At 46.7% G+C, this 27,293-nt stretch overlaps 3 protein-coding genes across 3 annotated transcripts in view; 2 read left to right on the top strand and 1 right to left on the bottom strand.

The window, feature by feature from the left end:
• Positions 1–15,303, top strand: part of magi3a (membrane associated guanylate kinase, WW and PDZ domain containing 3a) — a 44,711-nt gene extending 29,408 nt beyond the window's left edge. The window contains exons 10-21 of the mRNA XM_080854386.1: positions 3,154–3,687; positions 5,180–5,211; positions 6,411–6,612; positions 7,529–7,623; positions 8,083–8,275; positions 8,766–8,915; positions 9,269–9,454; positions 9,641–9,734; positions 9,928–9,976; positions 10,492–10,629; positions 10,795–10,933; positions 12,297–15,303. Coding sequence (XP_080710512.1) covers positions 3,154–3,687; positions 5,180–5,211; positions 6,411–6,612; positions 7,529–7,623; positions 8,083–8,275; positions 8,766–8,915; positions 9,269–9,454; positions 9,641–9,734; positions 9,928–9,976; positions 10,492–10,629; positions 10,795–10,933; positions 12,297–13,216 — 2,732 coding nt within the window. The 3' untranslated portion in view covers positions 13,217–15,303. The remainder of the gene's footprint in view (positions 1–3,153; positions 3,688–5,179; positions 5,212–6,410; positions 6,613–7,528; positions 7,624–8,082; positions 8,276–8,765; positions 8,916–9,268; positions 9,455–9,640; positions 9,735–9,927; positions 9,977–10,491; positions 10,630–10,794; positions 10,934–12,296) is intronic.
• Positions 15,304–15,763: 460 nt separating this feature from the next.
• Positions 15,764–22,996, top strand: rsbn1 (round spermatid basic protein 1). The gene is made up of 7 exons (XM_080853458.1): positions 15,764–16,343; positions 17,149–17,747; positions 18,509–18,646; positions 19,054–19,196; positions 19,377–19,544; positions 19,766–19,874; positions 20,179–22,996. Exons 1-7 carry the CDS (start codon positions 15,785–15,787, stop codon positions 20,509–20,511), a joined length of 2,049 nt encoding a protein of 682 aa, XP_080709584.1. The 5' UTR covers positions 15,764–15,784; the 3' UTR covers positions 20,512–22,996.
• Positions 22,997–24,157: 1,161 nt separating this feature from the next.
• Positions 24,158–27,293, bottom strand: part of ptpn22 (protein tyrosine phosphatase non-receptor type 22) — an 11,544-nt gene continuing 8,408 nt past the window's right edge. Inside the window, exons 16-24 of the mRNA XM_080854050.1 lie at positions 27,218–27,271; positions 26,951–27,022; positions 26,047–26,438; positions 25,897–25,924; positions 25,723–25,773; positions 25,161–25,273; positions 24,762–24,792; positions 24,520–24,585; positions 24,158–24,257 (exon numbers count right to left, since the gene is read on the bottom strand). Of these exons, the coding sequence (XP_080710176.1) occupies positions 24,196–24,257; positions 24,520–24,585; positions 24,762–24,792; positions 25,161–25,273; positions 25,723–25,773; positions 25,897–25,924; positions 26,047–26,438; positions 26,951–27,022; positions 27,218–27,271 (869 nt within the window). The 3' untranslated portion in view covers positions 24,158–24,195. The remainder of the gene's footprint in view (positions 24,258–24,519; positions 24,586–24,761; positions 24,793–25,160; positions 25,274–25,722; positions 25,774–25,896; positions 25,925–26,046; positions 26,439–26,950; positions 27,023–27,217; positions 27,272–27,293) is intronic.

The following is a 27,293-nucleotide window of genomic DNA, read 5'->3' as shown; positions in this document are numbered from 1 at the left end:
AGATGAGGATAAAAAAACACCATTTTGCTCGCGATACAGTGTCTGTTTGCATTTGTTTTCAACAATGCATGCATAATTATGTTGAGTGTTGGTCAACATAATTTTATTTTTACTATTTACTATTACTATTTTACTATTTTACCAGTACTAGTACTATTACTATTACTATTCTACTAGTACTATTACTATTACTATTCTACTAGTACTAGTACTATTTCTATTTTTTACTTCAGCATCTTCATATTGCACATTATAAAATACTCTGGCTTGTAAGCTGGAGATTCAGATTGACTTGTCTGTAGGACTGGATAGGTTCCTTATTATATCTTGTTCCGTGCTTAAGGAACCGAGGTTACGTAAGTAACCGAGACGTTTTTGTCCTAGTCCTTTTACTGCCCCTCCCTCCTCTCTTTGAGCTGGGTTATGTTCTGTTTTTTGCTCTTCTTGGTCGTGGGCTCTTTTGAGTGCATTTAGAAATGTTATAATTGCTCTTTGTTAATGGTGCTTGATAAATACATCAATTTGAATCAAATCCATATAGGTTGACCAGTTTTTCTTTTCAAATGTGTGTGTGTGTGTGTGTGTGTGTGTGTGTGTGTGTGTTTGAACTGTGTACATCCTTATTTGAGATGTTCGCTAATGGAGCGTGTGATGGCCATCAATAGAGAATTGATTGAGACGAAAAGACAGAGAGAAAGGAAAGAGACTTTAGAAGTGTGAAAGATCCAGAGAGATTGGTGTGGGGAGTGGAGGAGAGGAGAGGAGGAGTGGGGAGGGGAGGAGAGGAGAGGAGAGGAGAGGAGGGAGGGGGACATGTGCGGAACATCTCTGCTGCTGGATGAAAGCCCTCGGCGCGTCTTTAGAAGCAGCTCCCATCTGCTCCCCTGCAGAAAACACAAGAGGAGAGTTCACATGATTACACACACACACACACACACACACACACCAGAGGACAGTTCACATGATTCATTCATATCCAGTTAGTGAACCTGTTTCATCTGTCTTCTGCCTTTCACGTGTCTGCAGCCTCTCTTCTCCTCTCTTCCTCCTCTCTTCCTCCTCTCCTCTCTTTCGCCTCTCTTCTCCTGTCTTCCTCCTCTCTTCCTCCTCTCCTCTCCTCTCTCCGCTCCTCTCTTTTTCCTATCGTCTCCTCTCCTCCCCTCTCCTTACCCATGTTCTTGTCTCCCCTCTCCTCTCCCTTTTTATCCTTCCGCCAAATTCTCCTCCCCTCCCTTCCTTCTTCTTTGCTCCCATCTTGTCTCTTCTCTCCTCTCCCTCATTCTCCTTTCTTCTCTCCTCTCACTCTCCTCCCCTCTCCTCTTCTTCGCTCTCCTCTCTTCTCTCCTCTCCCAACTTCTCTTCTCCTCTCTCCTCCCACCCTCCTCCCTTCCTTTCTCCTCTTCCTCGCTCTCTTCTCTCTTCCCCTCTCAGACATATCGTGTTCCAGGTCAGACTATCATAGATAGTTTGTTTTTTAATAAGGGATGTCATTGATGTCTCATTAAGCAATCATTTTAACCTTGGATTCTTATAAATTGATCAAGAAATGCCATTTGAGCGGGTGGGATATGAGTACCTTTTGAAGGTGTTAGAAGCTTTTTATTTTTGAGATTTTATGATAAAGCTACTCTTTAAGGGGGTGTGGGTTATGCTCAAGATGGGCTGGGGCCTTAGTCTTCCTGTTCTGCTTGGAGAAGGAATGAATCAAGGCTGTCATGTTTCAAAACTGTTGTACAGTCTTGTGATTTAGACACTGTTGTGTATGGTAAGGAGAGGGTAAAAAGCTTTTTATAGTCTCTGGGGATCCTACAGGTTTGTGTCACTGTGTTTCTGATAAAATGGTTTAATGTTGGGGGCAAGAAGATGTTTCCGTGCTTTGCAGTGCTCTGGTGGTGTTTGAAAGCTAAAGTTAACTGAGCGGAAAGTGAGCGTTTTACTATTGGGCAGTAGGCTGGAGTTGCTTCTCGGGGGGGGGGTTTAGGATGGGACGAGCTTTTCAGGACCTTTTAAGGTTCTGGAAGTGTATCTGGGCACTGAGGACTACAACTGTAGGAACTGGGAGGGTGTGCTGGAAAAGGTGTCTGCCAAGTTGTCTGGAACTGGCTATTAGCCGAGCTATCCTACAGGGATTGGGATCTTGTCCTGGCGGCATCCATACTATGGCAAATGTTCACTGTGCTGGTGGTCCGCTGCCTTTGAAAAGAATCAATCAGAACATGAGGATAGTATAGTGTCCTTTGACATGTCAGTATGGAGGCCTTTTCTGGACTTTCATAAGAAGGCTCTCTATATAGTGTGCATGAAGGTCAGGCACCAGTCGAGAAAAGTATGGCCAAGTTACAATGGAGGCTTGTTCACGGGGCTATAGCTACAAACCGACACGTGACACACCTGAATCCAGCAGTTGGGAGGGGCTATCCTTTTTTGTGGGGGTGGATGTGATAGTGGATCGTTTGTGTTTGTATTTAGAGAGCTTTGGGGAGCCTTTTAAGTGCCTTAGGGACTGGCTTTGAAAGTTGGGGGAAGGTTTTTTCCAGTCATCGTTTTATTAGTGAACCACTTACAAGGCGGAAAAGAGGCGCAAGGTCTGTTTGATAAAACGCAGCAAAGATTGCCCATTTGGAGGACTCAAAAGAATAGTTTACTGGGGTCAGGATCATTTGAGACAATGGAGGTTTTTAAGGGATGCTCGCAATGATCATTGAATATACTCATCATAAACTGGTTAATTATGTTAAGACATGTTCTGTGTGAAGTTGAATATGATGGACCATTGGTTTTTAAAGTGTGACAGGAATGGGCTTGAGCATTACATTTATTTATATTAATCTAATGGTGTCAATCTTGTTAGTTGGAGGTTTTAATGTTTTATGTGCCTTGTTGTGCAATTATGTGAAAAAGTTACACAATGGTTTAATAAATGAGTGTTAAACTGTTCTTCCTTTTTCCTCTCCTCTCCTCACCTCTGATACTGTCCTCTGCTCTCCCCTCTTCTCCTCATCTCTCATACTCTCTCCTCTGCTCTCCCCTCTCCCCTCTTCTCCTCATCTCTCATACCCTCTCCTCTGCTCTCCCCTCTTCTCCTCTCCACTCTTCTCCTCTCTTCTCCTCACCTCTCATACTCTCTCCTGTGCTCTGCCCTTGCCCACTCAGGTGATGTGATAGTGGAGGTGGACGGCCGCTGCGTGCTGGGAAAGACTCACGCCGAGGTGGTGCAGCTCTTCCAGGCCGTGCCCGTGGGCCAGCAGACCGAGCTGCTGCTGTGCCGCGGTTACCCGCTCCCCGAGGACTCCGGCTCCAGCCAGGACGGCACCGCCAGCGGGGGCATCGCAGAGGCCATCCCCATCCTCATGCCCACCGTGGACGGACAGATGCTGCCCGCCGATGCCCTGGTGTCCCCGTTGGAGCTCGGAGGCGGGGTGGAGAGCACCCTCCTGCAGCCCCAGCTGGTGGAGGTGCCGCTGCATAAGGGGCCGGGGGGGTTTGGCTTCGCCATCGCCGACAGCCCTCTGGGCCAGAAGGTCAAGATGATCCTGGACGCACAGAGCTGCCGAGGCCTGCTCAAGGGCGACGTCATCAAGGAGATCAACCGCCGCAATGTGCAGACGCTCAGCCACACACAGGTGGTGGACCTGCTCAAGGAGCTGCCCATAGGGGGCGCCGCCACGCTGCTGGTGCTCCGAGGAGGTGAGCATTGAGGGAGGGGGGTGGGGGGCTAATTCTCTCCTGCAAAGTGCAATTTCATTTCTATCCATCTGAATTAAGTGCTTGATGAATTGCTTGGCCCTTATGAGAGTAGGGTAGAGCAGCCCAAGGTCAGAAGGATGGTTTTTCAATGACTTGCTGCTGTGTTGAGGGCACCTTCTTAGATTATCTTAGACATTTGCAATTGGGATATTGTAAAATCCCCATCTGAATATACACCCTCAGAAACAAATAAACATATGCATAGACACGGGCCCGGGCACACATAAGCCCATGCACACAAACAGCTCCTCAGGTTTTTGCAAGGTGTCTGCGGTATGTGTGTGTGTGTGTGTGTGTGTGTGTGTGTGTGTGTGTGTGTCTGTGTGTGTGTGTGTGTGTGTGTCTGTGTGTGTGTGTCTGTGTGTGTCTGCGGTATGTGTTTGTGTGTGTGTGTGTGTCTGCGGCGAGCTTTCTGAGTGTGACAGGGCTGTTAGCTGTTCTCCTTTACTAGAATAATTTGCCAGCCCAGTGAGAGGCCTATGCATACAGAGAGCAGAGAGGACACGCCCAGAATACTAATGGAGGGAGACATTACACAAACACGCACACACACATTATCATCTCACACAAGAATACACACATTATCATCTCACACAAGGATACACATAATCACACTCACACAAGAATACACATACCTTTTAATAAGATGGCTGTTATGTGCATATGCATGCGTGTATGTATGTATGTATGTGTGTGTGTGTAAGTACTTTTTTCTCTAGTCACATGTGAATGTCATGATTAGTTTGCTGACATCTGCTGCAAGGATATGGGATGATCCTGTGATTGCGCTCGCATACATGCTTGCAAGTATACACTCACATGCGCATATACTCATGCAAACACACACACACACACACAAACACACACGAACACATACAGACATCTGCTGTGAGGAGTTGGGACGTCCCTTGTCCTCAGCTTCACCTCGTGTGTCCTAGCCAGCAGGCTGAATTATCACAAATGGAGACACACACACTCATACAAACACCCTCATACACGTGATGGTCATAAATATGTTGTGATATTAGTGCCACCCTGTGGTGAATGTGTTCCCTCAGTCAGGGTTCGGTTGGCTATCCAGAGGGCTGGATGTTGTCATCCTACCAGGTCCAAAAACAACTGTTCACACATCCCAGCCTTCTCCACGGTCACATGACGTTCTTTAAAGTGTGTGTGTGTGTGTGTGTGTGTGTGTGTGTGTGTGGGTGGAGGAAGGGTGGGGAGCAGAGAGAGCGATGTCTGCCTCCCACTCTGCACCAGTTTTTGGATATCAGTCAAATCCGATCAGCACACACGCGCACAGCAATGTCAGACAGATGCGTTTCAGCACCTCTCACTGTTTAAGTAAATGTCTTGCACATTCTCACAAACTCTCTCGCTCTCTCTCTCTCTCTCTCTCTCTCTCTCTCTCTCTCTGTCTCTCGCTCTGCAGGTCACACGTCTCCTATAAAGTCTCTCAAGCCGGTGAGTGCGAACTGGAAATGTGTAAATGGGTCTAACGAGCCTGCTGTGGTGCTGGGTTGTGTGCTGCTGTGAGCTTGTGTGTGTGTGTCTGTGTGTGAGTGTGAAAGAGAGAGTGTGCATTATTAAAGCACTGTTATGTAAGAGGGTTTGATACTTCTGGCACTGTGTGTGTGTGTGCGTGCTCCCTTTGCTGAACCGTACAACCTGGCAGCATTCCTAGAGACTCAGTTGTGCTCAGCAGTGGTACCTACTTAATTTGAGCACACACTCACTCACACACACAGCAGTAGAAGCCAATTAAAGCGGCCTCTTGTTAAGCTGGTGTTTTATAATGGATTCTGCTGTTTAAAAGAGGGCTTACAGGCACTGTTAGTCCCGGGATTGCTAGCAGGCCCATAGACAGTTGATGAGTGTACTGTGTATGCTAATATGGTGGCGGTGACAAAGAGTCGGGTGCTGTGTGTGCTGTCATCCGCCCTCCCCCCCCACCCCACCCCCCCCTTGTGAATAATGACTGAAGAAAAAAGAAATGTGATATGCTTTGGTAAACAGCGTGCAGTGAGGTGACTCCGGAGCAATCATTTTTGCACACCTGTAATCTATTGCTACATTCACAATTTATGGTACTTTTGACAAAGTACTGCTGAATGTTATATCAGCAATTATGTTAGAGGAATCGGTCTGTAAATAAGAAATGGCAAGAGCTCAACAACAACAAAAAAAGGTATCCAGCTTTGGGAAAATTTCACTTGACTTTACATACACCATAAAAACAAAGTATTGCTGGATGTTATATCAGCAATTATGGTTTAGACGAGTGGGTCTGTAAATACGAACTGGCAGTATCCAGCTTTGAGGAAATTTCACTGGACTTCACAAACACCATTTAAACCATTCCGTGTTTCAAATAGTCATGGCACATTTCCTCAAAGAGTATTCATGTGTGAAATGTACCAGGAGCGTGAACCTGTCTCTACTATTCAGAGAAAAATGTTGAGGAATCCTGTGGTTAAATTCCCAGAAGTGTGTGTGTTTGTGTTTTGTGTCTGCGTTCACGGGAGTCCTTGTGAATGTGTGTGTCTGTGTTTTCATCTGTGTTTTCATGTGTGTATATGTATGTTTGTGTGTGTATATGTTGCCGAGAGACCATGACTGAATGCATCAGCCATTTTAAACCGAGGTGTGCGTGTCTGTCATAGAGTGCCATGGCCTCACATCTCAAGCATGAGAAACAGGAGAAGCTAGAGAAGCAGGATATGGCTCCCAGTCCAGAGGTCATGACCCCCATGGAGCCACCCCTTCAGTCCCTCCCCTTCCCCCCTAACATGATTCGCTCTGCCTCTCCCAAGCTGGACCCCTCCCAGCTCTACCTCAAGTCCAAAGCCATGCTGGAGAACAAGCGTGAGTGCCGACCTGCACACACACACACACACACACACACACACACACATACATACATACAGTTCCCACATACAGACAGACACACACAAACATACGGACACACAAAAACATACAGACAGACACACATATTACAACCTTCCCAGTCTCCTGAACTGCCACATACCTCATACAGTCTCATAAATCTCTTCTCAGTGTAACCCTAACATCCTCAACATCCTCTAAACAAACTCTCTCGGGTCTTAAGTGTCTCCAACCCACTTCATCCTGTCTTCATCCACCCCTCCTCCAAACCACCACTTCTCTTTAAAGTCTCCAGAACCACACACTAAAACTCCCATCAGCCTATGATCATATCTCCCCTCCCTTCATCCTCTTGACAACACCTATCCAGCCTAACCACAGGCACTCCTAAATGGATCATCAGCCTTGCCAAAATCCAGCCACAATTTCACCATATTTCTTCAAGCTGCTGTAAATGATGTTTCGCATAGTGAAAGATTTGGCCGCCATAGCAGATCATCTCCTCCCTTCAGTATGCCGTGCATATGCAAAAATAATTGGGCGACGGGGCCGCCAGGGCCATTAGAAGTTCCCCGGTTTGGTTAATACAGTCACATTAGCTGAAATATTTAGTTGCTAACTGCAGAGCCCAGGAGCGTCCCAGAGCCCAGAGTTTTTTCTTTTTCTTTTTTTCTCTGAACATCTGTTTCAGACACAACCGACAAGCTAAAGTGTTCCAGCATATGTTTGCAGCAGCTTTAAGCCCAAACACTGCGCATTCTCAACCGGGTTTATATATTCATTTGTGTTGAGTGTGCATCTGCATGTGCGTGCGTGCGCGTGTGTGTGTGTGTGTGTGTGTGTGTGCACACGTGTGTGTCCGCGTGTCTGATTGCTTCCTCTTCTCCCGCCTCAGCTCCGAACACGAAGGATCTGGATGTGTTCATCAAGCGGGACCAGGAGTCGGGCTTTGGCTTCAGGGTTCTGGGAGGAGAGGGACCCGAGCAGCCTGTAAGCAAGCTTCAGAGCAAGCAGCCCGTTTTTTTAAACGTGGCCCGTATCATTGTCATACCTTGAAAAGAAATGCTAGCAGCGTTCTCTGGGTTTATTCGCTGACAACCGTTCAGCTGCATAATTCATTTGCATCATTAAATAGTGATGCTATTAAACACTCACGAACACCTTTATAATGAACATATACGAACCCTTTATCTATTATCCTTCTGTATTCCATGTATGTCTCTAACAGAGACTTTTGTATGAAGAACACAATTAGTGAAGTAAATGTAGAGTAAGCATGTTGTATCTAGCATCCATATATATAATTCATTTGCTGAATGCAGTAACACTCCTGAGGTGTACTGGTACTTACTCATGCTTAACTTGGGTTGGTTGTCTGCACTGGCCTGTCTTTGGTCCTGTCCTCAGTGACCTCCATGGAAACGTGTGTGTGTGTATGTGTGTGTTCAGGTGTATATCGGGGCGATCGTGCCCTTGGGGGCAGCGGAGAGGGACGGTCGGCTGCGGGCAGGGGACGAGCTCATCTGCATTGACGGCGCGCCTGTCACCGGTTGCTCGCACAAGCAGGTGCTGGACCTCATGACCAATGCCGCCCGCAATGGTCAGGTCATGCTCACCGTGCGCCGCAAAGTCAACTACCTGGGTGAGTGGGAGAGTATGTGAATCATGACGTGTGTGTGTGTGTGTGTGTGTGTATATCTGTCTGTCTGTCTCCGGCTCCACTCAGTGTACTGTGGTTGTTACCAAGGGTGTAAGTGTTAACTCATGCATCAGTAATTAGTTTTCATGGTCTACAGACCAGCCACTGGAGTGTGTGTGTGTGTATGTGTGTGTGTATGTGTGTGTGTGTGTGTGTGTGTGTGTGTGTGTGTGTGTGTGTGTGTGTGTGTGTGTGTGTGTGTGTGTGTGTGTGTGTGTGTGTGTGTGTGTGTGTGTGTGTGTGTGTGTGTGTGTGTGTGTGCACGGTGCTGTAAGCCATTTACATACAGTTGTGTATGTGTGTGTGTATGAGTGCACGTGACCGTCTATGTGTTGTTAATATGCCAGTGTGCCACTGCTTGAGTGATGCAGTGTTTATGCTGGTGCTGTGCGTGTGCGTGATGGAACTGACTGACCATGCTTCTCCTTTGCAGAGGGGGTAGAGGATGAGATTGCCCAGGTGCTCTCCAGCTCAGCCCAGCCCCAGGTGGCAGCCCAGGCCTACAACGTCACCCTGCAGCGCAAAGACAACGAGGGATTTGGCTTCGTCATCCTCACCTCAAAGAGCAAACCTCCTCCTGGAGGTGAGACACTCATGATGAAAGAGAACAGAGTGCCCTCACATTTGAATTGTTCATTTCACTAAATGAGCAATTAAGTCTTCAGACCAGCTTCTAACCTTTTTTTCAGCTATTTGTAAAATGTGCAATACTACTCAGCTTTCCAAACACTCAAAACTATAATGCCCAGTGTAAAACAGCATAACAAACAGCATATATGATGTTGTGGAGTTTGAATTCTACACTACACACAGATACTGTACATAACACAGGCATGCATACACAATAAGAGAAACTGTAATATGTTTTCAACAAGGCTATTTTTCCTTCTGTCTCTTTAACTCTCTCTCCCTCCCTGTCTCTCCCTCCTGCTCTAGTCATCCCCCATAAGATTGGTCGTATTATAGAGGGCAGCCCAACAGACCGCTGTGGTCAGCTGAAGGTGGGAGATCGCATCTCAGCTGTCAATGGCCAGTCCATCATGGAGCTCGCACACAATGACATCGTCCTGCTCATCAAGGAGGCGGGATCAGTGGTCACCCTGACTGTGGTGCCCGACGAAGGTGAGCCTGCATTGCACGCTGGGATAAGTAGTGTTTTAATACGAAGTGATGGGTGATAATAATGTGTGAGACAGGGTTAAAACTGTGTGTGTGTGTGTGTGTGTGTGTGTGTGTGTGTGTGTGTGTGTGTGTGTTTGTGTTTTCGGGTGGGTGAGTCTGAGCTCTTTGTGTTGTTTTGTTTTGTAGAACACAATGGTCCAGTGTCAGGTACCAGCTCAGCCAAGGAGAGTCCAGCAACACAACACAAAGCTATGGGCCAGCAACCTGCCAGAGATGACAGGTACACACACACACACACACACACACACACACACACACACACACACACACACACACACACACACACACACACACACACACACATACAGACATACACATACAGACACATTTATTCACATTCTCTTCAGACACTCTAGACACACTCCACAGTTTACCCAGCTGTGTGTAACGTGGTATGCTTTGAATGCTTTCAGGAATGGAGAGGACATGTCCTTGTATGGAACACTGGAAAGCGGTGCACAGGTGTGTGAGGACAGCTGTGTGTGTGTGTGTGTGTGTGTGTGTGTGTGTCTGTGTGTCTGTCTGTTTGTCTTATTTTGTGTCTGTTTTTGGTCAAAGCATAGCCAGATTATTTGTGACTGCTCTGTGTGTTCAATGTCTACATGAATACAAAGACATCTGTGATGTCTCACCATATCTGTTTAACAGAAGGAAGGTAAAGAGAACTAAAGTGTTTTCCGAAGTATGTAAGAAACTGTTGTGAAATGTGTTGGCCCTCCTGGTCATATTGGTACTTTCTGCTTAATGCAAAAAAATATCGCTTTAGAGTGCCTGCACATTTCATAAAAAATATCAGAACTTGGAGGCAGTGTGTAATAAAATACATTGAAAGAAGAAGAAGAAAGAGATTGCTGTATTTGTGCCTCGTCTTTTCCATGACACTGTGTGTGTGTGTGTGTGTGTGTGTGTGTGTGTGTGTGTGTGTGTGTGTGTGTGTGTGTGTGTGTGTGTGTGTGTGTGTGTGTGTGTGTGTGTAGGGCTGTTTCCCTGTGGAGCTGAGGCGAGGGCCACGAGGCTTTGGCTTCAGCCTGAGAGGCGGACAGGAGTACAACATGGGCCTGTACATACTGCGCTTGGCCGAGGAGGGACCTGCCCTCAAAGACGGACGTATACATGTGAGGCTACACACACACACACACACACTACCTCTCTCCCCTAATTGCATCTTCATCCCTCTTGTCATTTAGTTTCCTTCATGCTGCATATTAATGGAAGTTTGTTTGTGTGTGTGTGTGTGTGTGTGTGTGTGTGTGTGTGTGTGTGTGTGTGTTACCTCTCAGGTCGGAGATCAGATAGTGGAGATCAATGGGGAGCCCACTCATGGCATAACTCATACGCGTGCCATAGAGCTCATCCAGGCTGGCGGCTCCAGAGTGCTCCTGCTGCTGAGGCCTGGACTGGGCCTGGTACCAGACTCCAGTGAGTATACTACACACCCTGCAGTAGATTACACTTTCCCCCTCCATACAAAATACTCCATAGTATATACTACTATTTACCCTATTCTCGCAGCCCACTGCTAGCTCGACTAATTAGTCTGCTTTTCAATCTTGCACAGACCTGTTAAACACCACACAGACTTACTGAAATGAACACTTCATAACCACAGTGTACAGTACCTCAAGCTGGAAAAAGCATACTTGATTCTAAAGTATATACTTGAAGATGCAGTTCCACTGCTGCAACTCAGACTTCATGGCCCGTGCCACCATAATAAACGACAAAAGCAAGCCCACTGTAGTCTCACATACTTCTGTAACTATTCACTCACACACCCCTGCTCCACCCAGCTTCATCTTGACATCTCTCTGCACACACTCGCTCGCTCGCTCGCTCGCTCCAGACAGGGAGGGTACAGACCCGACCCTGGCCTTTGATGCTGTGTGTAAGAGCGTTTGACTCCTACTGGGAGACACCGGAGCCTGATGGGTGTATGCAGAGAGATGTGTTCCTGCCACGCGTCGGTCGACCTTTTTTTTTCTTATTTTCACGCCTATTCTCTCTGTCATTCCTCTGTCGCTTGCTTTTTTCTATCCTCTCTTTCTCCCTGTCTGTCTTCATCTCTCTATCTCTCTCTCTCTCTCCTTTTCTCTCTCTCTCTCTTTCTCTCTCTCTCTCTCTCTCCTTCAGGTCTGAACTCCTCCACCCTGTGCTTCCACATGAAACAAGAGCTGCACTAAAGGCCTCACTGCTTCTCTCGGTCTGTCCCTGTTAACCTCGGTAAACTTCACGCTGCTCCTCTCCTCTCTTCTCTGCTCTGCTGTGCTCTTCTGCTGTTTCCACATTTCTTTCCTTCCCCCTGACACATACCAAGGGGTAAAATGATATGTATGTGTGTGAGTTTGTAGTTTAGAGTGCCCCCTAGAGGCTTGTGTGTGTTTTTCATGTGCCATCTGAAACGCTGCTGGTGCTGCTGCTAGAGAGACTGCTTGGCATTGCCCTCATTTTAAACTGTGCGGGCCATTACTAACCGCAACACCTTGTTCACCCGCAGTCATGTGTTACGAGCGGGAAGAGGCAAGAGAACTTTCCCTGCGTAGTTCAAGCGAGAAATTACTCTCCTGGTGATCACGGAAGCATGAAATGTGGACAAGTGTAAAACTTGGCTTAATGCATGTGTGTTTGTGACCATACGCATGGGGTTCAAAAAGCTACCCTGGGTTATCGTAGGCGTGTACTCCAAAGGTAATGGAAGCAGCTCTTTATGGCCTGTTGTAGGGGTGAGACGGGGCATCTGAGCTGAATTAGACAGGTGTAACTAAGACTTGTGTTTGTGCTGCAGGTGTGAGAGAGAAGGCGGCCCCCTCATTCTCAGACCCCCAGCGCCACCCAGCCTGCAGTGACTCCCACGAGCATGCCGCCGCCTCCCCTCCCCACACCACTGCCGACGAGCCCCCGCTGCACCCTGCCGACTTGGAGCTCGGCCCCCACACCTCCCACGGCGACCAGGCGGCCAGCCCCAGTCGCTCTGGGAGAGGGGGGGAGCGCTCCCGCAGCCCCCGCAAGAAGGACAGGACCTCCTCTAGCTCCAGCGCCGCGACGACGCCGGCCGGGGCCACCAACACCCTGGACAGGAGGGGGCCACCCCAGCGGGAAGAGCCCCCCCGCTCCACCAGTCCCAGGAAAAGCTCTCGGCGGGAGCAGGAGGCACAGAGACCGGAGGAGGTGGTGGTGGTGAGGGAGAGGAGGCGCAGAGGAGAGGAGGAGCCCATCCACAGGCAAGACCGAGAGACCGGCGAGGCCAACCCGGACACCACAAAGGGAACCATCGAGAGGCGTCGCAAAGACAAGGGAGCGGGAGCAGCAGCAGCAGCAGCAGCAGCAGCAGGCCAGATGCAGACACACAAAGAGACCGCTGGGCAGGACGCTGAGGGCGCAACACTCAACCGAAAGACTCACCGGGATCGAGAGAGCAACAAAGAGAGGGAGAGGGACCGAGAGAGGGAGAGGGAGAGGGAGGGCAAGGCCAGGGAGAGGGAGGGAGGACGGGAATGGGACGGGGAGAAGAGAGAGAGGGAGGGGAAAGGGAGGGAGAAAGATGGCAGGGAGGGCAAGCCGAGAGTTGTAGCAGAGGAGGAGAGCAGGAGAGAGGCTAGAGGCTCCAACAGTAGCCTTGCACAGGAGCCCTCAAGCCGGGACAAGAAGGCTCAGATCACCCCTGGGCCCTGGAAGGTCCCCAGCTCCTCCAGGATCCAGTCCTAGGTGGAAGGACTCTAAAGCAAGACCCGTCACACCACCACAAAGGTCACGGATGGACTAGGAGCAGTTGAGAATCTGGGTCAGTCAGGGTCATCACGGCTAGGGTTATCATTTCTGTCCGTTGGACCTCTATGCTATGTCCGTCCCCTTAGATTTCAATGTCCAGCTGATCAGGACGTTGTGGTCTGGTCTGTCCTTGGCACAGCCAGCAGTGTGAAGGATTTCTTGTGCCAAACACCAGAAGGACTCTGGACCCACTCTCCTGACTCTTTTTGTGAAGAAGGAAAAAAAAACACTTCCCTCTGGACTCGAATGGCTTCCTCCAGTCCTAACAAATGAAGGACACTAGTTGGACTCTCACTGCAGGTCTGAACCAGGACTGTCTTTACTCCTCGGCTGCAAGCCAGAGGTGCCCAAACCCGCATCATCTACCACATGTAGACCACTCTCCGCATCAGCTCTGGAAACTGTCTCCAGACGTCTCCAGGCTGATGTTTACCTACCTATCTCTGAAGACCAGACACTTGTGCTCAAGCGTATTGTTTACTACTTGTGTGTTTATGAAAGAAATGTGTAATTTATGGAGGTAATATAACAAATGTAATATATCTCTCTCTATATATATATATATAAATATATATTATCCTGTCCATAGCCTACTGAGCCGTGACACACAATGCTTTAATGCCCTGAGGCTCAGCCAGAGCCTCTTCCTTCCTTCAGGTTTACTCTGAGTGCTCGTCTCTGGAGCCGCTCACATAATGTTGTTCCACTGGCTTGCAGGTCTGACTTTCAGCAAAGGAGTGTAGCTTTATTTGTATGTTGATATATTTGTACCACTGGGGCGGGGAGGAGTTCTTTTTGTGTGTTCTCTGAACGTAGACGAGAGGAATTGACTGTCAAATAAAGTGTGGTTGCATCAATCATGGGGTCAGTGAAAAGGGTTGTCATGTTTTGAGATGATGATTATTTTCATTTTGTTTATTAACCAGTCAGTTATCGTTTGTGAGTGTATGTGCACGTCGTGGTTCATGATTTTTTAATTGTGCATGTTTTAGATGTATGGCACATTTGCTTTTAGTCTCTTTAGCCAGCATTAGTTTTGAATATAGGATGCTGTGAAATGTGTTCTCAATTTATTCAGTCACATGTTATCCATGTCTGAAGTTAGCTGTAACCACGTGTCCGGGGTGTGTTTTAGAGGAGCCAGTGGGTGAGCGAAAGGCATTCCTCGTGGGTTATGCATGTGAATGCAGCTTCAGGTTTCTCCTTGAAACCAGCAACACAACACTGATACAATGTATAACCTAAACTGTCAAAGCATGACAGATGTTCTACATGCTCTGTCAGCTACCAAAATTCTGCAGTATTTTCAACATGCCTGAATAATATGCTACCATTAACCAAGAAATTTGTTTCCCTAGTTGGAGCAACAATCACTTATCGACATCAAAGCCCCTGGGCTGCCCTCTGCTGCTCAGCAGCAATACTGCATGTCAATACCTTTGACAAGAGTGATGGTTCCTCAGAGAGAGTTGTACCCCTCTCAAGATAAAGGAGACACATATATAGCTGGAAATAGAAATGTCCTCTAGGTTTGTAATATTACCAAAGGTTATGTGATGGCCCCGCATATTAGGGGATAAATGGACAGAAATTACACGGAAACCGGAAGCTATTTTTATAACATATCAAGACGAAAGGCTATCTGCTGTCTACAGTGTAATATTCAGTCCAGTGAACACTGACTCAACTCTTCCTGTGACTTTATAGTGCAGTCTGCCTATTCATCCTGTTGTGTTACTGCAGTGTGTTCACAGTGCCGTCTCATGGTAGGTGTGTGTGTGGGTGTGTATTTATACTGTGGCCTTGCATCGCTTTGACGGATAAACCTGCCTCTCCGTCTGTACATGACGCGGTGGTTGTAAATGTTCATTGAAGTGTACATCACCTGTATGAACACTGGCCTACACTCAGTAAAAGACTAGGCTCATGTGTACAGAAGTCGCTCCATTATTTTTGTAAATTATAAGAAAGATGATTTATCTACTTTAGTGAAGAGAATAATAAAATACTGATGTGTAAACTATTGTCCATGACATGCTGATGCTCCAATAAATAAAGTTTTAGAAAAAAAATCATGTTTTATGCAGTTTTTTGTAGACCAAGTGGCCTAGTAGTTGCTTGGTTCACTATTGATGAATTTCTCCAACACGGTTGATTAAATGCAACGCAGAATTTGGAAGGTATGTGTCTTTTACACATTTGAGCATCCAGTTAATATCCCTTTGCCTCTAGAAGGGAAGTCGCGCCCTCTCGCGGAGAGAGGTCTGGCCACTCCATTGCTGACGTCAGACAGAAAATATGAGTGCGTGCAGTCACGCACGCACCACTCCAGAGCCAAACTCTTAAACTACACCACCCAGAAAGCTCGCGTTCTACGTTTGCGCACTTCAGAGCTCCAGGACGAAAAACGCATCAGATGGCCTATTACAGGCGTACACTGAGGACTACAAGTACCAATAGATACGCTTACGGAACGTTTTCAAGCCATTTAAATTTACGTGCAAAATGGCCACGCAGGTGGACTTGGTTCGCGTGAAAGTAGAAAATAAGACCAAAGAGAGAGCGGAAAGGCAGGGCAAAGAAAAGAAGAAAAAGAAAAGGGAATATTCTCCATCTGTTGATAAACACCCGAGATCCCAAAAAGAGGTAAAGAAATCAAAGCTCCATCACTACAATCATCAGCATGATCTGTCGCGGCCAAAACACCCGGACCTACAGCCGCAGCCGCAGCTGCAGCGGGAGACCCACAGTCAACCGCGCACCTTTACCAAGGAACAAGTGCCCGTCCATCACCGACATCACCACAACAACCGCCACCATCACCAACATGATGTAAAGAGAGAAGGACCGGTGGTTTGGCCGAAGATGACGCAGACCAAACTCCAAAAGCCTCCTGCGCCCACGGTCCTGCCTTCCGCTACCTTCACTTTCACGCCCCTGAAAGTAGCTAAGGCCAAGAGTCTCACCAGCAACAAGGAGAAGCACAATGAAAGCAAACTTAAACTTAAGAACGAAAACACCGATGCGAACGTGAAGATTGAAACGTGCAAAAAGAAAAAGAAAGGTATTTTTCAGTATTCTATCCGCCCATTATGTATTGCTTTCATTTTACGTTCCAAATGGATGGAGTGTGCGTCCGTTACATCGCCACTTTATTAAACTTGATTAGGTCAAACATGCATTACTTTTTCCAGACAAAGATATAGCCTTGGGGAAGAGGTGTACGAGGGTGTTACTAAAATAATATTTGCCACAATTGGCAGTTGGCCTTAATTCTGACTATTTAAATAGCCTAACTCTCCTCTCAATGAGTCTGGTTTAGTTCCGTTAGTGCGTGCTGTTGGTATCATGTCGAATGGAGTCAAAGCATCTTGAGCGGCGCGTAAAGTGAGAACACTGTTATATGGAGTGTTATGTATGACTGAAATAAATAGCCAGATCATTTTCTACAACACTATGTTCTATAAACCTTTTGTTCTGCATATTTTTAATATACTACACAGCTACTTTTTAATTAAGCCTACATGAATAATTGTGTAGACCCCTTTAATCTCGCACTTAGACTCAAACTCAATAAACTTCTATAACTGTCATTTAATGTTCACCTTTATATTTCACAATGACATTTTAGCTGTCAAACCTCTTTTCAAAAGAATTTAGTTTCTGACGGCACACCAGCCTCCGAAATTGCTTGATTAACTTTTGCTTTGAGCATATTTTCGAAACTTTTTAGACTACAAAAATGAATGTCAAAACTTTTTCATTTACAAAACTAATTATTCACTAACTGAGAGACTGATAATATGCTGAACTGAGGTGTGGTCCTGCAGCAGCTGGTGTCTGACTTTCCCTTCTCTCTGTTGACCTAGAAGCACGAGACGAGAACGGCAAGGTCCGTCTGAAGGAGGAGGAGGATTACCTGCTCAAGCGGAAGAGGAGAAAGAAGAAGCACCGCGAGGAGGAGCGTGGTGGTAGTGTTGCCGGAGGAGGATGCGGCGGTGGCGGCGGCAGCGGCAAGCATTGCCACATGCACGACAAGGAGGTGCAGACTGAATTGGATACAGGAGCCTCAGCAAAGACAGAGCCCCAGGTGCACCCCCAGCCCTTCCTCTCCCACCAGGACCACTCCATTCGCCTGATGGCGCTCCCCGGTGCCCGCTTCTGTGGCCTCATGCACGAGGAGGTGCAGCCCAACGGAGGCGGCCGCATCCTGCACGCCTACGCCGACGAGCTGGCCCACCTGCGGCCCGCCGAGCAGGAGAGCTTCGCTCAGGACTTCCTGGAGAGGGCCTTCTCAGAGAGGACTGGCGCCGCTCGCTACGCCCTGGCCGTGGTGCATGGGGCAGCCGCCTACCTGCCAGACTTCCTGGAATACTTTGCCTTCAACTTCCCCAGCACGCCTGTCAAGATGGAGATCCTGGGCAAGAAAGACATCGAGACCACTACCATCGCTCACTTTCACTCACAGGTGTGTGTGTGTGTGTGTGTGTGTGTGTGTGTCTGTGTCTGTGTCTGTGTCTGTGTCTGTGTCTGTGTCTGTGTCTGTGTCTGTGTCTGTGTCTGTGTGTCTGTGTGTGCAAGAGACTGTAGATGAAGTTGAGAGATGAAGGTCTGCAGAGGAATATACAGACTGGGACATTTGTATTCATAGCCTAATATCCATGGGTGTTCCAGTGTGTTTTTTGCAAATGTGTGAACAGAGGTGTGTGTGCAGATTGAAATGCTATGAGGGAGAAACAGTCTTCTCTGTTAGTGTGCCTGCGTGTGTATGTGTGCGGGCAGTTATCTAAACATCTAACCATGTGGTGCTGTTCGTTGTTTCCCTAACGTTTAGTCCAAAGTCCCCAAAGGCACCTGTGTGTGTGAGGTGCATGTCTTTGTTTATGTTGTCCCATCTGTGGTTGTTGCCAGGCAACTAAAGAGTTTTTGTCTGTCCAAACAGACTGTGTGCTGTTTGTAGGCCCCAGGTTTACTTTATTTCCGTGCATGTGTGTGTGTGTGTGTGCGTGTGCGTGTGTCTGTCTGTCTGTTGGTGGCCTCAGGCACTTTGAGCGATGATTGTCCTGACGATGAGAAAAAGAGAAGGAACAAGAGAGAGAAGTGGATAGAAAACATGTGTTGATTGCATTGCAGCCAGTGAGTCTCAATGTGTCCTATACGCACTAATGTGAGATGTTCTCTCCCTGCGTGTGCATGTGTATGTATGCATGCATATGTGTGTGTGAGTAGGTGAACAGGACGTACTGCTCAGGCACTTACCGCTCTGGGGCTATGCGGCAGATCAGCCTGGTGGGTGCTGTGGACGAGGAAGTGGGCAACTTTTTCCCAGAGTTCCTGGACATGCTGGAGCAGTCTCCCTTCCTGAGGGTAAGTAATGGATAGAGGGGGAGGGGGGGGGGGCAGCCGAGGGGACAGAGGGGGTCGGGACCACTGTCAGTCTGGTTCCCTCTGCTGGGAATCAACCTGGAGCCTCATAGTTCCCGCCCAGAGTTTGGTCTCAGTGATGTATATTGCTTTGATAACGCTCAAAATATCATCCCTTCAGTTGTGTTGCTGCTCTTGTCATCTGAAAGCTCAGTTGCAGAGGGCTTGTCACTACTGACTGTAGTGGATCAGCACAGGTGTTTTCCTCCTGATCTGTCAGTGAAGGAAAAACTGGATTTAGTTCTTTTTTTTTGTAAGTTCTTTTACTTTTAATATGTCATCGTGCGTGTGTGCGTGTGTGCGTGTGTGTGTGTGTGTGTGTGTGTGTGTGTGTGTGTGTGTGTGTACAGATGACTTTGCCCTGGGGTAGTCTCTCTAGTCTGAAGCTGGACTGCAGGTCTCAGAGTGATGACGGCCCCATCATGTGGGTACGGCCAGGGGAGCAAATGGTGCCCACAGCAGACGTGCCCAAATCACCATTCAAACACCGCAGGTATGACACACACACACAGACACACACACACACACACACACACACAGACAGACACACACACACACACACACACACACAGACAGACGTTAAAGTAAGAATAATATAGAATAATAGAATAATAATTCATATATATACACACACTGTCTCACTCTAGTTGTGTTTGTGTGTGTGTGTGTGTAGGTCGGTGAGCGAGTTGCGGGCGTTGCAGTACGTGCGTCGTGCCTGTGAGCGGCGAGAGGTGCTGTTTGAGGACCGCACACGAGCGCACGCTGACCACGTTGGCCAGAGCTTCGACTGGAGGAGCACTGCAGCTGTGGGAGTCCTCAAGGCTGTGCAGTTTGGAGAATGGTGAGGGTGTGTGTGTGTGTGTGTGTGTGTGTGTGTGATAGTGTGTGTGTGAGTGTGTGTGTGTGTGTCCTTACACAAGAGCCAGAAAGTTTAAAAGAGATTTACATGCTTCTTGTGTGTCTGTCTGACTTTATTTTGAGGAAGAGCTGAGCTGATTGTGTGTGTATGTTTGTGTCTATGTGTGTGTTTTCATCAGTTAACCCAGTCTCTGTGTATACTAGGAGCGAACAATCTCGGGTCACCAAAGACGTGGTGTGCTTCCAGGCTGAGGACTTCAATGAGGTGGTGCAGAGGCTACAGCTGGACCTCTATGAGCCACCCGTGTCACAGGTGAGTCTGGGCACACAACCACCCAAATACAGCTCTAGCTATGGAAGCTGCACGGATGCATCTTCAGTCTGAAACCAGTGACGGATGATGTACAGTAACCTTATTGAGCTTCATTATATATGGCACCTGTGTGTGTGTGTCTGTGTGTGTGTGCGTGTGCGTGTGCGTGTGCGTGTGCGTGTGCGTGTGCGTGTGCGTGTGCCTGTGTGTGTGTGTGTGTGCGCCTGCGCCTAAGAGATTGCATGCCTGGGTGAACAGACACACCTATAACAAATAGTATGTATTTGCGGTTTGTCATCTGTAGTGTGTGCAATGGGTGGACGACGCCAAGCTGAACCAGCTTCGCCGCGAGGGCGTCCGGTACGTGCGCGCCCAGCTGTGCCACCAGGACATCTACTTCATCCCACGCAACGTGGTGCACCAGTTCAAGACCGTTTCAGCCGTCTGCAGCCTGGCCTGGCACATCCGCCTCAAGCAGTACCAACCCGAACCCACGCCCACTCACAGCAACGGCACGGCCGAGCCCGAGGGCGAACACGTGGCGCAGCCAGCAAGCAATCCAGACAGACTGCCACCGGCTACGGCAGCACAGAACTCGGACCCAGCCCCAAAAGCCTCACTCTCACCCTCGGAATGACCCAGATCCCAAAATGGCTGATATTATGAAGCCCTCTCATTTGCAGTCCTCTTTAAAAAAGGGGGTGTCAGACAAACTCTTGGAAGTATGATGCTTATAAAGTATGGTGATATTTTTTATTTGTATTTATTTCGTTTTTATTTGTATTGAAATGACCCCAGAAGTACTGTCTTGATTCCTCTCAGGCCAAAGTGTGCCGCTTTAGAAGCTTGGTGTTTGTCAGTGAGGTATTTGATATTAGTTGCAAAGGAATGCGGTACACTATGGGACACAGTTACACAGAGAAGTGCCTATCCCTTACTGAAAGCGCCATTAATGTCTCATGTACTGGCTGCCTGATGGGAATCGATAGAGCGATAGAGATGATCACCTGTCTGGCTGCTAGACTTCAGCTTCGAGAAGAACTGACATTGGTGATTGTCTCCTCTGCTGGAGGAACTAGAGGAACTTTGATGCTTTTCTTCCATTGGGAAAGAAAAATAAAAACAACGACTGCATCAGCAAAACTTTTTCTTTTTAAGTAAGCTGAGTTGATGCACGGTAAAAAAAGAACCCTCTACATCCAGGCCTGCTGCTACTGCACGGTTATGGACCCTTTGATGGTCTCTTATCGGTTGTCCTGTTTCTGCACTTGGCAGAGTTATGTGGGTCTTTAAGGAAATCTAGTTAGTGAATCCTGTGTGTGTGTGTGTGTGTGTGTGTGTGTGTGTATGTGTGTGTGTGTGTGTGTGTGTGTGTGTGTGTGTGTGTGTGTGTGTGTGATTGCACATGTGAGGGCCTTCTCTATGTTTGTTTCAGTAGCTGGGAATTGGTGCTGTACCTACATTATGACCACATCATAGTCTAAGGTTTGAGTTTAACCAACTGAAACGGGTGCAAGTTTGGATTGTGGCTGGCTCTTCCATGTGGCTTCTAGTTGTGTGCTATTTTGAGTGTATTTATAAAGATATATATATAATATTTATTTGTAAACATTCAGGCATCTTGTCAGACATCTGATGCCTTGAAGTATTCTTCCAACATAAAGTCATTAAGCAGTCACTTTAATCCAAAGCATACTGCAGTACATGTAAACTTTACATGTCATCTGCACTTGTGCTCTGTGAGTATTGACCTTTGACCTTAGTCCATCAGCATTGCGACTGCTTTCCTCCAGCAGTTGAGCAACAGGAGTACCAAAATAGAGCTGTTGTTAAATGGTCATTGACACAAAGTGTCTTCATTTTCACCTCAAGAATTAAGATGAAAGGACAATTGTAGAGGATATTATTCTCTTTACAGGGGTTCAACAGTCTCAAGTTCATATACCTAGATCATTTTTTTTATTTATTCCCCGAACTAAAGTGATTTTTATATTAATGTTTTTTATAATGTTTTAGTAGTGTGTTTCATGTGTTTTCATAGGAGACAATTGTGTGAGGATTTCTCTTGACGCATGAATTTCATTTAAAATGTTTCTGTGGTCAATTTTAAAGGTACTCTTCCTTGTAAGACGTACATATTGCTGTATATGTTACTGTGTGTGTGTGCGCTAGGGAGTGTGTGTGTGTGTGTGTGCTAGGGCGTGTGTGTGCGCTAGGTGTGTGTGTGTGCGGTGAAGCTATGGTCCTTTGCTTCATAGCAGTGACTCAAGTCCACACAACTGATCCCAGTCACCCTAAATTCAAACCAGGCATTTGACCACAAGGTCAGACCAACAGTACAAGTCCTTTTAAGTCAAACTAACAGATGTAGTCAAAAGATCAGCCACTCTGTTTTCTATTTATATTGTCACACAAGTTTTTTTTTTTTTGAGCATACACAAAGTAGACAGCTAGAAGACCATGAGTATGACAAAAAGTGTATTGGAATAGAATCGTGGACTGCACCTTAAACATGAGTTCCCAGGAAAACCCTACTGGTGATCAAACTACTGACTAGGTCTGTCAAGTAACCCATTTCGATCAAACCTGTTATCTGAGCCCCCACAAAATCGGACCAGAGTTACCATAGCAACGGGTTACAGGAGAAGCACTGGCAACACAATCTTGGGTTGACACTGCGGTCACCTTTCCTGGTGTAGTCAGGAGTAAAATGGACTACAAGCCTTTGTGCCCTCAGTGGCCTCATACCTCCACAACGAGATTATGATTGACTATTGTGTGTAAACTTGCAATAATTATAGGTGTGTTCCTGTGGCATTGTGTGGTCCTTGGACTTGAGAAGTAGTTTTATTTCAGTTTCAACTGGAGCTGTTGCTTTGGGTTGCAACTGTTCTGTGAAATGTAGTACTTGAAGATGTTGTAATTATTATTATGGAGGATTTCACTTCAATGCATAGGTTATTGGGGGCAAAATTATTTGACCTACAGAGTACTTCTCCCCCTCTTATTCGGCAGCTAATTCAGTTGTTTTGTAACGATGTCCTTGCCAAGATTGGATTGTTTGTATTCGAGGAACAGGTGCCTGAGCTTCGGCGGCATGTTGTGTGTCAGTGAACTAAATAAAAGCTCTAATTGATGTTTGTATTCAAGTCTCCTCCCTGTAATTCTTTTCTATGTGACGAGTAGGCAGAGACGCTAATCTAGAAGCCCTTAGTGTATTTATGTATCCGTGTAGAGCAGCTCTTGAGAGCGTCAACTCAGAATTTAAGTAATCCGTACTTAATTATTCACTTTGGCAGTGGGTTGTTTAAGGGTTTTATTCCATTAAGTGTTCCCTTTGTGTATTTTTTTTTTTGATCCAGAATCGTCCCCATCCCAGAATCTGTTATCTTTTTCTCACAGTATACAATGATTTTTGTACTTTTGTGAGTAAAGGTAAAATGGTTAAATTGGCCGTGAGTGCATTTGTTCACTGTGTACTCTTGGTGGAGGTATACATGTTTTAGTGGGGAAATGATTTATGCTGAAACACACAAACACATCACAACTATTAGACACATACACCACCAATTTATCTTGCAGTTGGCATCAACATTTTTTTAATGTTTACAATAAAAAATAATCTACCACTCATGCTTAATATCATTACACGTTTAAAAAGGCATGTATTTTCACAGTTTGATACCTGAACTGACTACCTGACTACCTGATACCTGACTAAACGGATTCCTTCCTTTGCTCATGTTTCTGTCTTCTGATGACTGGAAAAACCATAAAAGGAAATACAAAATAAAGGTGTGCATCTGTGGCACGGATCCAGGGCCAGAACTGAGCAAGAATTAGCTGCCCCCTGGTTTAACTGCATAAAATAGTTTGAATAAATGTGTTTAGATAAGTTGGAAGAGATACAGTAGGTCGGTAATCAAACCATGAAATTGCAGAGTTGCTCTTGTTTGTCATGAGACTGTACCAATAACCATACCGGTGAGGGTGGTGTCTCAAAACTAGTGCACCGTAACAAAGTACCAAAGAGTCTTGACACATATCCACACATAAACACAAATATCCATTGGATGCACAATCACGTTTGGCCCCTCTACATTTTGGGCTCACATTGACACTGACTGAAACATACTGTCGCTTCAGTGTGAACCAACAGATGTGCTCTCCAGTCTTATCTCTGAGTTCAGGCAAACATGCGCCCGCATTCCTGGGTGGAGCTGATGGAGATGGAGAGCTGGAGAAGGGAAAGGGGTGCAGGGGTGGCAGCAGCAGGGATACTCCAGCTCTGATGGAGGAGAGGCAGCAGTCATCTTTCGTCCTAAACCCACGTCTCAGGACGGCTCCGCGGTCCCTTAGGCTTCCCGAAACGCTGCCCGAACACTGGAGCAGACATGTAATTAGAGTCGCACACATACATACACGTTAAATCCAGTCACACACATGCACTCCCTTACACACATACTCTCTCTTACTCCCTCCCAGTCCCACTCTAATTTACACACACATGAACACACACACACACACACACACACACACACACACACACACACACACACACACACACACAAACCCTGCCGCATGTACTGATCCATACAGGCCTGCTCACAACTTGCTCATATACAGAGAGTCTTAGGATACTTACTGAATCGGAATCCCGAGACGGCTCCGTACAGAGGTGCCAGGGGCGCTGAAGGGGGGGAGGATTTCTCTGAAGGAAAATAAAGGAAATAAGGATTTAGACATGCCAATGAGTGTGGTGACAGCTGAGACTGCAGAGAAGGACTCTAATTCTTCTCAACTGTTACAAGACGTCTTGTTGGTGGTGTTCTAGTAGGTAGTGTTTATGGGGCTGGCTGTCAGACATGAATGATAAGTGATACTCACGTTTATGTTTGGGAATGAGCCTCTTCCAGCTCTATGGATAATCAGAAGCAGAAAATATCACACATCTAGACAATACGTCAGATGATGGTACACTCACAAATGTACCCAGAGACATCTGTTCATAACAGAAGCCCTAATTTTACAAGTAAATATTCTCAATATTTTAGGGGCCAAGAACAAATGCGCATCTATTCAAGTTCTTGTCATCAACACTCGGAACATAATCATTGAATATGTAACAGGACTGTATGAAACATTCTGCCAGTCAGTACATTTAATCTGCCAATAGATGGGAGCTAAAAGGGGTCTAGGGAAAACCCTGCATTGTTTTTGAGATGCAAATCCTCATTTAATTTACCTTTTGTGACTTTACCATTGTATGTTCAGTAGGCTACATACCTTCTTCCTGGTCATGGCCTTCCCGGACTGCCTTCCCATCTCAGCATTCCCTGTGGCTCCAGCCTCCTGCTGCTCAGTAGGACCTGCTACAGATGCTCCCACAGCAGGGACTCCTGCATATCACAGGCACAGGCACAGGTTATAGTGCATTCAGGCACATACACATGCAGTTATGGTGCATATGGTGAATATGGTGCAGTCGTGTTGCTTATGGTGCATATGGTGCAAGTATTCAGACCTCTTCATTTTTTTCCGTTTTGTTATGTTGCAACCCTATGCTAAAATAATTTCAATAAAAAAAAATTCCTTCGTCAATCTACACTCAATACAATTTAATACATTTGCAAAAATATCTAAAATCCTGTTATGACTTTGTCAATATGGGGTATTGAGTGTAGATTGATGGGGGGAGATTAATTTAAACGGTTTTAGGATAAGGCCATAAAAAAATGTGAAGGGGCCTGAATACTTTCTGTATGCACTCTATATGCCAGTATGTTGGTATGGGGTGTGATGTAGGGGAGAAGAAGTGTTCAGATAAAAGATGGATAATCAATGTTACCCTGTGCCTCTGTTGAAAAGGCCACATTAGGTGCAATGACTGACAAAGGAGCTGAAAAAGACAAGCACAAATGAAAACGATCTCTCCCACTTTTTCTCTCAGACACACATGAATATGAAACAAATGTCTCCCATATTGATCTTTATGTACCTTGTGTGTGGTTGGTATGCTCACCTGGTTTTGAACTTTTTACCTTAACACTCTTCAGGAGAAAAAGAACAAATAAAGGTCAGCATGGTTTCAGTTATTAACAGTAACAGGAATGTCAGGGAATATCAAAAGCTCAGCGGAGTAATTTTGTTCTCAACTGTCCACATTCATTACCTTGCTTCTGTACATAATAGGATCTTTCGCTTTGGCTTGAGAGAGTCCAGCCCATTCAGACGAGCTGCCAATCCGCTGCAGGGGCGTCTGTTCCTCCTCTGTCCTGAGGGGGGAGCTAGAGAGTGGCACCTCAGCCAAGAGGGTGGCGCTGCTGCGCTGAGCAGACTGCTGCTGTGCATTTCCCGGCTCGCAGGGCGTGGCAGCGTTCGACAGAGTCAGCTGAGGTCTACCGTTGGGACAGAAGGCGCTGTTGGGTGACAGAGACAGACTTTTGTCCTGAGACAGGAAGATGGCACTGGTGCAGCGCGGAGGCCGCTGGGTGTTTTCACGTAGGGTGACGTCGTGGAGGCACAGCAGAGATTGGCGCTTGTTGGCTTTGGTCATTCCTGGCACTGAAAGGGTGTGTTTAAAGACACAGAGAGAGAGAGAGGGAGAGAAAGAGGGAGGGAGTCACAAACTTGTTGAAGCAGACTATGACTGACTATGACCTGACTATGACTATGTTGGGAGATTCCAGTGTGTCTTTGAGTTGAGAAGTGTGTACACTGCACCTATTACCGTGACTAATGTATTAATGTGTATGTGTGGGTGTGTGTGTGAGTGTGTGTGTGTGTGTGTGTGTGTGTGTGTGTGTGTGTGTGTGTGTGTGTGTGTGTGTGTGTGTGTGTGTGTTTGTGTGTGTGTGTGTGTGTGTGTGTGTGTGTGTGTGAGTGTGTGTGTGTGTGTGTGTGTGTGGTGTGTGTGTGTGTGTGTGTGAGTGTGTGTGTGTGTGTGTGTGTGTGTGAGTGTGTGTTTGTGTGCCTGTGACTGTGTCTGTGAATGTATCAGTGGCTAGTGTGTGTGTGAGTGTGTGACTACTATGTGATATGGGTTTGTGTGTGTGTGACATGTTTAAGTGAGGTACCATCAGCCAAGGGCAGCTCAAAGGACTCCGGGGTACGCTCGGGGAGCGGGGGTACAGGTGAGGGGGGGTCTCCTGCAGAGAATAAGAGCAGATAAAACACAGAACCAGACATGTGCATTGCCATAGCTACACATACAGGAGCCTTCTTCAACTGCCATACATTACAAAAGCCATTGATTTGTATTCATACTATCAATGTAACAGTTCATATTAAAAGAGGGAGACTGGGCTGGAAACATGCAGATAGTCATTTTAGTAATGACTCACCTGCCATATTGCTGGGTTGGATGACCAATATAGTCTTAGTGAGCTTTGATACCTCTGGAGGCAAAAACATCAAGTG

This window comes from Sprattus sprattus (genome assembly GCF_963457725.1).
Source record: "Sprattus sprattus genome assembly, chromosome: 16".
NCBI lineage: Eukaryota > Metazoa > Chordata > Actinopteri > Clupeiformes > Clupeidae > Sprattus > Sprattus sprattus.
Note: the sequence above shows the minus strand (reverse complement) of the source record. Positions and strands in the feature narration are given on the sequence as shown.

Coding starts and splice junctions, on each gene's coding strand:
- rsbn1 (XM_080853458.1), top strand. CDS start 15,785: ATGGCCACGCAGGTGGACTTGGTTCGCGTGAAAGTAGAAAATAAGACC. Junction 17,748..18,508: donor TCGCTCACTTTCACTCACAG/GTGTGTGTGTGT, acceptor GTGTGTGAGTAG/GTGAACAGGACGTACTGCTC. Junction 19,197..19,376: donor TCACCATTCAAACACCGCAG/GTATGACACACA, acceptor GTGTGTGTGTAG/GTCGGTGAGCGAGTTGCGGG.